This window comes from Sinocyclocheilus grahami, unplaced genomic scaffold, assembly GCF_001515645.1.
Source record: "Sinocyclocheilus grahami isolate Dianchi unplaced genomic scaffold, SAMN03320097.WGS_v1.1 scaffold346.1, whole genome shotgun sequence".
NCBI lineage: Eukaryota > Metazoa > Chordata > Actinopteri > Cypriniformes > Cyprinidae > Sinocyclocheilus > Sinocyclocheilus grahami.
This window is the reverse complement of record NW_015505525.1, coordinates 2037036-2046974: the sequence shown is the minus strand read 5'-3', so window position 1 is coordinate 2046974 and position 9939 is coordinate 2037036. Positions and strand designations below refer to the sequence as shown.

The 9939-nt window shown below is 34.8% G+C and overlaps 1 protein-coding gene across 1 annotated transcript in view; it reads right to left on the bottom strand.

Annotated features, from left to right (window-relative positions):
- Positions 1 to 65: 65 nt before the first annotated feature.
- Positions 66 to 9939, bottom strand: part of LOC107548306 (multiple PDZ domain protein) — a gene marked incomplete at its 5' end in the record, with an annotated part of 63253 nt that continues 53379 nt past the window's right edge. Inside the window, 13 exons of the mRNA XM_016228937.1 lie at positions 66 to 467; positions 669 to 792; positions 2573 to 2676; positions 2782 to 2886; positions 4517 to 4627; positions 4723 to 4766; positions 4855 to 4903; positions 5838 to 6209; positions 6309 to 6386; positions 6628 to 6673; positions 6971 to 7062; positions 8202 to 8410; positions 8716 to 8890. Coding sequence (XP_016084423.1) covers positions 303 to 467; positions 669 to 792; positions 2573 to 2676; positions 2782 to 2886; positions 4517 to 4627; positions 4723 to 4766; positions 4855 to 4903; positions 5838 to 6209; positions 6309 to 6386; positions 6628 to 6673; positions 6971 to 7062; positions 8202 to 8410; positions 8716 to 8890 — 1674 coding nt within the window. The remainder of the gene's footprint in view (positions 468 to 668; positions 793 to 2572; positions 2677 to 2781; positions 2887 to 4516; positions 4628 to 4722; positions 4767 to 4854; positions 4904 to 5837; positions 6210 to 6308; positions 6387 to 6627; positions 6674 to 6970; positions 7063 to 8201; positions 8411 to 8715; positions 8891 to 9939) is intronic.

Genomic DNA, 9939 nt, shown 5'->3' with positions numbered 1-9939 from the left:
ATATTGTAATAGATTAGTTAATATATTAATATTAATAATTCTCATTTAAATAATTTAATAAAAGTCATCCTGCAGACCCCCTGGTTGAGAACCAGTGGTTTAGCACTAGTCTCTATTGGCTTCTCCCACGTTACACAAGTTGTCTGAGATATTTTTGCAATTAGAAAAGACTACATTTTGGGATCTTTTTGTTTTTGTTTTTTGAGAAACAGCTTGTAGAATCTCCAGCTGTAATCTAACAATCAGTAATACATCAGCTCCTTGAGGTCTATGCGAAACATCTCGACAGCACAGTGACATTATCAGCATGTTGATAGTTGTTTTGAGAGTACTTGTAGTGTAACTGCCCCGCTGGTTTGTCTAAGGAGCTCGACAGCTTCAGAATGAGTGACACCCTTCAGACTCTGTCCATTTACTGTCAGTAGCTGATCTCCGTGACGCAGACGCCCGTCCTCCACCGCAGCTCCCTGTGGAAACAGAGCACTGTCACATACGCTTCACGCTCAAATACACAAATAACAGTCCTTTCTCAGTGAGTCAGGTGGAGTGTGTACATGCCATGATACATGCAAACTGAACGTGTGTTTGGACATGTATTGATCTCTTTGGCGCACTGCAGTCAAGAGATTTACTCAACATTTTTTACTTTAAGACTCTTTCTTGTGTACCTTGGGAAATATGTTCTTGACATTGATGGGCAAGTCGCCATGGGAACTGCCAAATCCTCCTACAATACTGAAGCCAAGCCCAGCAGAGCCACGTTCAAGAGTGATAGTCTGGAACTGAGGAGAGCTTAAACACACACAAAAGACAAATAGAATTTAACCCATTTTCCCCCCCAGACACCCTTTTGGCAAACAAGGCGACAATTAATCTCTTAGTACAGTTAGAAAAATGAAAAAAAGCAAGCATAACACTTCTATTGAACAGGGTGTCTGAATAGTCTGAGTGCCCTGGAGGTGAAGTCCTTTATCAGAGCTTTAGTGTGTAGAATTCTGCTGACTCTAATGCCTCTACAAAACTGCACACGCAAACTGGCTCTAAAATATCCACAAGCAGGCGTTTCAGTAGAAATGTGCAATTTAAATATATATTTTATAGACTCATTGAAGGCAGCGTTGGGATAAAGCGAGTAATAAATCTTAAATGAAAGAATAAATCAGGACCATCAGCAGACCAGGAACATAGTTGACTAAAGTCCTGTATGATGTAACCTTCTTATTGGTTCCCACCCATAAAACTTTTGTCCTGGACCTATGTATTTGAGTGACAAAACGTTTCAGATAGAAAGGAAAATTAAAGCAAACGGCAATGAAATAAAAATGACTTACTAAAACATATTGGAGTGCTATACATACAGCTGAAGTCAAAGGTTTATATACAGCACACCTTGCAGAATCTGCAAAATGTTAATTATTTTACCAAAATAAGAGGGATCATACAAAATGTGTTATTTTTTTTATTTAGGACTGACCTGAATAAGATATTTCACATAAAAGATGTTTACATATAGTCCACAAGAGAAAATAATAGTTCAAAAGTTTACATACACTTGATTCTTAATACTGTGCTGTCACCTGAATGATCCACAGCTGTGTTTTTTTGTTAGTGATAGTTGTTCATGAATCCCTTGTTTGTCCTTTATTTCTGTGACGGGACGGCAATGCTAAATTTGGCCAGTACTCCAGTGTTCAGTGTCACATGACCCTTCAGAACTCTTCTAATATGCTGATTTCAAAATAATAAAATTTTTATTAAATATAAATCTTTTGTAAAAGCCTTTACTGTCACTGTTGATTATTTAATGCTTCCTTGCTGAATGAAAATACGCCAAATTTATAATTATACTTACTTATTATATTTACATATAACTTTCTTACAAATCAATAGAAATAAATAACAATAAAAAACTAATAACAGTAAATAAAAATGTTGCCAATACGATGTGAAACATAATATAAAATATAGTACTACATTATTTTTTCATGAGAAATGTTTTTATGTATTAGAAATTAATAAGATATTTCACATAAAATATGTTTACATATAGTCCACAAGAGAAAATAATAGTTCAAAAGTTTACATACACTTGATTCTTAATACTGTGCTGTCACCTGAATGATCCACAGCTGTGTTTTTTTGTTTAGTGATAGTTGTTCATGAATCCCTTGTTTGTCCTTTATTTCTGTGACGGGACGGCAATGCTAAATTTGGCCAGTACTCCAGTGTTCAGTGTCACATGACCCTTCAGAACTCTTCTAATATGCTGATTTCAAAATAATAAAATTTTTATTAAATATAAATCTTTTGTAAAAGCCTTTACTGTCACTGTTGATTATTTAATGCTTCCTTGCTGAATGAAAATACGCCAAATTTATAATTATACTTACTTATTATTATATTTACATATAACTTTCTTACAAATCAATAGAAATAAATAACAATAAAAAACAAATAACAGTAAATAAAAATGTTGCCAATACGATGTGAAACATAATATAAAATATAGTACTACATTATTTTTTCATGAGAAATGTTTTTATGTATTAGAAATGATATGAATTTCGAGTACCTCTGGTGATTGTGGGTATTGTAATTCTCTGAGAGTCCAGGTGAGGAGTGAATTAAAGATGACCGATCTTTACTAGCTCCATCTGCACATCCACTTGGCATCACCTTTAATCAAACACACAGGGTGTGACATTCATGGAAAGACGAGCTCTGAACGTTTGATTATGTTTTGAATCTGAAACGATTTGATACATGTCTGAAGATACACACCTGCAGTGTGACGGCTCCACTGCTGTTTCTCAGGAGAGTACTTGCTTCAGTAACTGAGAGGCGTTCAGTTGATGTACCGTTAATGCTGATGACTCTGGCACCCAGCTGAAAATTCAATTCAGAGTTGATTATTTTTGAGGGTTGTGGGAAGCAGTTCCCATGAATGGAGTATTCATTTTGGTGTCCTGTGAGTGACATTCACATTTTTTGTAGTAGGAACTATATATGTTAGAGAAACTAGTACCTAATAAAAAATGTTTTAATCTAGTAGGAAAATTGCTGTATACATTAATAAAATGGTCATTTCCACCTTGCATCTTGGCTACATACAAAAATATAAAACCATTAAACATCAATTCAACACATTTTCACAAAATGAATTGTAGTTAATTGAGCTAATTTTTTAACAAATATATATTTTCTCAATTTTTACACAAATTTCAGTCTTCACAGAATGTGCCTTAGCCTTGCTCAATCATTCAACCATATTACCCAAATCACTGTACAAAAAAAAAAATCTAAATACAAATTTGTATTGTGATTTATTGGAAATTTATATGGAAAATTTTTATATGCACTACTGTTCAGTAGGTTTGGCATCAGTTACATTATTTATGTATTTTTCTTTTAAGTAAAAGAAGTATCTTATGCTCACCAGGTCTGTTTTTTAAAAAAAACAATAATATTGTGAAATATTAAAATTTTAAACAGCTGTTTTCTATTCAAATATATTTTAAAATTGATTTTTTCAGGATTCTTTGACGCATAGAAAATTCAAAAGAACTACATTTATTTAAAAAAAAAGAGAAATCTTATGTAACATTATAAATGTCTTTACTGTCACATCCATGCTGGATGAAAGTAATCATTTCTTTCAGAAATTAAAAATTGACACCAACATTCTGAATGGTGGTGTACATATAGTTTGGTGTATATTGTGAGGTTGACAATGATCAACAATTTATTTTCTTTTTTTTAATTAGATTTATTTTAGACATTTCTGCCTTTATTGGGGCAGAGAAATGCCTGAAAGCCAGTGTTGGGGGTAACGCATTACAAGTAACGCGAGTTACGTAATCAGATTACTTTTTTCAAGTAACTAGTAAAGTAACGCATTACTTTTTAATTTACAAGAGAATATCTGAGTTACTTTTTCAAATCCCATTCTATTAACTAATGTCTTTGCTTCTGACCTTCGATGATCCAGTTCAACCATACTAATAAGCAAAAATTACTCTAGAGTCTAGACAGTCTTTTTTTATTGAAGTGTGTTGAAATTTCTTCTTCTGCATTCTACTGTACAGACGTAAATTTACTTTCCCTTCAGCCTGAGGCTTATTCATTTCACTTTTGGTGTGAAAATGCTTTTATATTTGCCAAAAATATAGCTTTTTTATTTTAAAAACAAACAAACAAGCCCTGTCCAGATTTAAGAAGTAAAGTAACCCATTACTCTCCATAAAAAGTAACTAAGTAATGTAATTAGTTACTTTTTTATGGAGTAACGCGATATTGTAATGCATTACTTTTAAAAGTAACTTTCCCCATCACTGCTGAAAGCCATGTGGAAAAGAGAACTGGGAAAGGACCATGAGTCGGGACTCAAACTTGGGTCTACAAAGTTGTAAAACATTTTGGAGAGCTGTCCACAAAGCAATCGACTCCAACATAAACATTTTCTAAACATAATGAAAAAGGGGGAAAAGGGGGTTTTAGGCCCACTCATTCTCTCTACCTGCAGAAGTCCTGTATGTGCTGCAGGTGTGATCGGGTCCAGGCTGGAGATACAAATCACTGAATCTCCCTGTGTGCCTCTCGATCTCAACTCCACAGACTCTAATTCATGCTGGGACAGAATCACACCAACCTTACGGTTACTACTGGATCATACAGTTACTGCAGAAACATGCCTTACATTACTGAATGTAAAAACAAACCCACCTTCTGAACGGTGACAGTTCTGATGTCCACGTTTCCATCCACAGCTGTGCAAAAACATGAAAACATTGACTCACTGATGAATAGAACTGAATATTGAATAGTGAATAATTGTGTGATGTGACAGACTCTTACAATCATCTGTGCTGAGAGAGGAGAGAAGAGGGACATCCAACTCGCCCAACTAACACAGATAGAACACAGACACTTTATAGATCGTGCCCTGTCTAGATCTGAGATGAACACCATTGAGACAAGTTGTGTTTGTGTGCTGTAAATATGTGTATAATAAGAGTATATCTCTATCATACAGTACCACACAAAAGTTTAAGGTTGGTAAGTTTTTTTTACAGAAGTCTTTTAAAGAAGTTAACGTCTAACATTACAAACTGTCTATTTATAAAAGGTATTATATAATAAGAGGTATTTCAGGTATTTTCTTCAGAATGTTTTAATCAATCATTTTGTTTAATTGGTCTTCCTTTTGAAATAATTTAGACCCATTCCTCAGTTCATAAAAATAAGCAAAACCAGGATGGTTTAGACAACTCTACAGATCTAATAATAAGCACTTTTCAATGCATAAGTAAAAAATAAAAAACAAACAAACTTTATATTTCTGGTTTTAAAACCCATATGTCAACATACCTCATTCACTCCCACTGTAAATTAGTTTTTGTTTTGTTTTTAGAGGTAAGTTGAAATTATTTCAACGCATCCCACAATTTAAGTTGTATTTGGCCTGTAATATTTCTTTGAAGGGTAGTTCACATAAAAATTAAAATCTCAACTTAAATTTTAGTCTGTTCTCCATACATGAGCTGCTTTTACAGATAATTCCTATAACTCAAACACTAAAGAATCATGGGTCATGGGTTTAATCCCCAGGCAATGCAATGCATGAACTGATCAAAGGATATCTTGAATGCAATGTATGTTGCTTTGCTTTGGAATGCATAAATGCTTTGTAATTTTTTTCACAATTCACCTTTCATTTTTGGCTGACTATCACTACTACAGATAACATTGCTGTGGTATTTGATATTCAGATTTGCACTGAAGATGCTGTTTCAACACCGTGAAGTCTAATATGATTGGTGTCATTTATGATTTCTCACCAGTACTGTATTGCAGCCTCCTACTATGCTGAGGCCGAGCCCTGGGGTTCCCTTGCAGATATCAATGGTATTTATACAGCCAGGTATGATGGGACATGTTAGGGGGTCAGAGCTCACAGAACATTGGGTAAAGTAAGAAGTGCTGTGAGGCCCCGTGCAAGTGCTCTGATTGGCCGTGGAGCCGCAGCGAATGCTCTCATCAGCTGATGAAATGCCAGATGATGGAGGAGTACAGTGGCTGGGGGACATGTGACTGGCAGGATGACAGGAGGGCTTATGATTGGATGTGGCATTGATTGGAGCAGGAAGCCCGATGTTGAGGCTTTCTGAGGAGCGAGACTTCAGTTTATCCTCTGTGCTGATCCTTCCGGCCTATCGACAAACAGAAACATGAGAATAAAGAGAATGAGAATGAAGCAGGCGGATAGTTTGTGTCGTGTTTTTGTCTAACATTTGTTTTGACTGATTTACCTGTGACAAAGCTAAATGTTGACCTTCTCTGATGCTATTAATATGCATGGCAGGAGATACAACAGGACAGTTGTCCATCTAAACAGATAAAACTGTTATTAGATAACACAAGTGACAAAGATGTCCAGTAAAAAATTTAAAATTTAAGAAACTTGTCAGAAACATGCAGATATATGCAAATATAATGTAGTGAACTTGTTCAGAATGCTTTTTTGATAATGATTTGATTTGTTAATCAAGGATATCTATAATTATTGTGTCTTTTACTGTTTTAAGAAGTATCTTAGTTTATTTGTTTGTGTGTGTGTGTCTCCATTGCCTCCTTTACTGGTCCTGTAGTCAATTGTTTCTGTGCAGCTTTATTCCTGATGAGAAAAATTATGTATGTGCATTAAAATAAATAACACATACACACTATATATAGTAGGATACAAAGTCTGAGCCTTTGTGAAAAGGCTTCTAGCTTGATTTCAAGTTTCATACAGTATTCATGCACATATACAGTGTGTTTGAGTTGGCAAAGACCTAAAGTGCAGAATATCTTCCTTTGTTTTAGTCTTACTTTTTCCGTTTCAAAAAAACGAATATAAATGAACTATGTATATTAAAATGCATGTAGAAGAGAGCTTGTGTTAATCTGCGTTCACATGAAAATGTCTCACCTTGTGAGCAGAATGCTGACTTTAGCTGGAGCATTGTTGATGATTGCTGTTGCATTCTGGTGGCTGCGTCCATACAGCACTTGTCCATTTATCTTCAAAATACATACATATACATGCTGAAGATTAACCCTTGACCTTAGATAAGACACATACTTCACTGCGGTTTGCTCTTTTAGTTATATTGGGGAGACTGGGGGCAATTGTAACATTTTTACTTTGTCCTTAACTTACAGACTAATGCAAATCTACATACCATCTTTTGATATTACTTTGTGTCTCAAATAAGAGGCTAATATTAAAAAAGTAATGCAAATTCCTTTTATTTCTTGTTAATAATAATACTGATTCTTTTACTTCTAATACCTTTCACTCTTAAATGGGACGTATAAAGCTGTCAAATGTGTATTTAATAATAATGATGTGTATTCAATTAGATAATGCATTTGATGTGTTTAATATATCTGATAATTATATGAAAATGATTAGAGTTGTCTAAAATAAGATGAATCATTTTCACTATATATGTATTACTCAATATTTATCTAATAAATATAGAAATATTAGCTGATGAGCACAACATTTAAACTAAGCAGTTTAATGAAAAAACTTTATATTATATAAAATTATATTATATTGTTACAATCAAATTTCGCATGGTAGCTACCAGTGACAGTATAAGCATTTGTGACCCTGGAACACAAAACCAGTCATAAAAGGGTACATTTTTCGATTTATACATCACCTGAAATCTGAATAAATAAACTTTCCATTGATGTATGGTTTGTTAGGATAGGACAATATTTGGCCGAGATACAACTATTTGAAAATCTGGAATCTGAGGGTGCAAAAAAATCTAAATATTGAGAAAATCGCTGTATTTATTCAAATGAAGTTCTTAGCAATGCATATTACTGATCAAAATTAAGTTTTGATATATTTACAGTAGGACATTTACAAAATATCTTCATGGAACATGATCTTTACTTAATGTCCTAATGATTTTTGGCAAAAAAGAAAACTCAATTTTGCGACATCAATTTTGACCCATACAATGTATTTTTGGCTATTGCTACAAATATACCCCAGCGACTTGAGACTGGTTTTGTGGTCCAGGGTCACATTTGTCATTGATGGTAACTTTTAAACAATAATCTACAGGAAAAAATAGGCATCAAACTTTAGATACAACAGTTTCTGTTGGCCAGTCAAGAGTTCAGGAGGTCGTTCTCACCTCCAGTAGTTCATCTCCCACTCTGACCCGACCATCTGCCGCAGCAGCCCCGTCTGGTTTGATCTCTGACACATACACACTCATTCTACCACGAGCTCCATCTCTGTTTCCTGACAAACACAATCCCAGTCCAGAGCTGTGTGAGCCACAGTCCAGATCAAACATGTGCAGCTCTCCAGGCAGACTGCCATACCTCTGCTGCATGCGGTCTGCTTACACACACATAAACATGTAAAAACATCCAGATGAAACCATATAGACACATTAGCACTAGCAGACACACTAATAGAGGCACTGACTTGTATTCAGAGCTAATGATACTTTTGCTCCTCTAAGCTTGGTATGTATATTAAGTATGTTTTATTAAGTAAATATGTTTGATGAGTTTCCTTGTTGGGAATGATTCACTGCTCCGCACAATGTAGGTGATTTCAGGTTGGACTGTCTTTAGGGGACATTTGGCCCCCTTTATGTAGGCGAAACCTGAGCCACACACAGACACATTTAAACATACTCCAGTAAGAGGCCTGCTGCTGCTCGCTGTGATGATGTGCAGCCTCTTCTGGCAGGGGTGGTCTCTCTGGAACCCTCTGCACTCCATCTGTTTCTGTGTCGACTTGCCTAGAGGGCAGTTTCAGGAGGGGGGGAGCTAAATGTGGAGGCTTCCCCAACTGCCAGTCTTCTGTACGCTACAACAGCACCATCAAAAAGTGATTATATTCTTCAGAAAACACATTATTAAATAAGTTATTTTTTTAAATCTCTTTCATTGCATTTTTACTGCTCAGCCTCAACAGTATTTTACAACATGGCTGACAAAAATCTGACAAAAATAAGTGTGCATAATTGTATTAAATGTGCACCTTGCAGTGTTTTTTTTAAACAGTACTTGCAAATAATATAATATTAATAATTGAGTGAACATAAAGAGAGTACATTTTCATGACAATGTTTGGTAACACTTTATTTTACAGTGTCCTTGCTCATTCATAATGACAATAAATTATGCATAATTACATACAAGTAACCCTAAAACAAGCCCTAATCCTAACCCTAACCATATAGTAAGTACATTAATATTACTCAGTACTTAAATGTATAATTACACTGTAACAAGAAGACCTTAAAATAAAGTGTAATCCTATGTTTCTTAATACACTTTGTAATAATGAAAATTAAAAGGTTTACTTTAAAGTCAAGTTTAAATCATGTTTTAATATCTTATGTGGGGCTTTAAAGAAGAAGTATCTTATTTTGGTGTTGACTAACATACTAAGCCACATGTGAGGTAACTGATTATAATTTTAACTGGTGTGTTATTCAATATTACATTCAAAGTTAATGCATGTAATGTACTGCAACTGCAACTTCATTATTACAAATGTGTAATTACAAATATATTTAAATACATGGCATACAAGTTTCAATAAAAATATAATTAAAGTTATGAAAGTATTGAAGTACTGTTTCAGTTTATCATAAATGTTGTACATTTGGCAGCATTTCATTTAAGTCCTGTTTTTAAAGGTATAATTTTGAGTACCTTCACAAGGGTAGTGGAACAATATGTTCCCTTTCAGTCAGTCACGTTCTACGTTACGTCAGTCGTGACTGACGAATTGGGATCTCGCCCGAGAGCCCAATCCCCTTCGAGTGTTAACTAAACAAGCCAATGACAGTTGGCGTGCGTGTTTCGCCACGCGCACCCCGCCCTGCAGCGCGGGTATAAAAGGAGAGC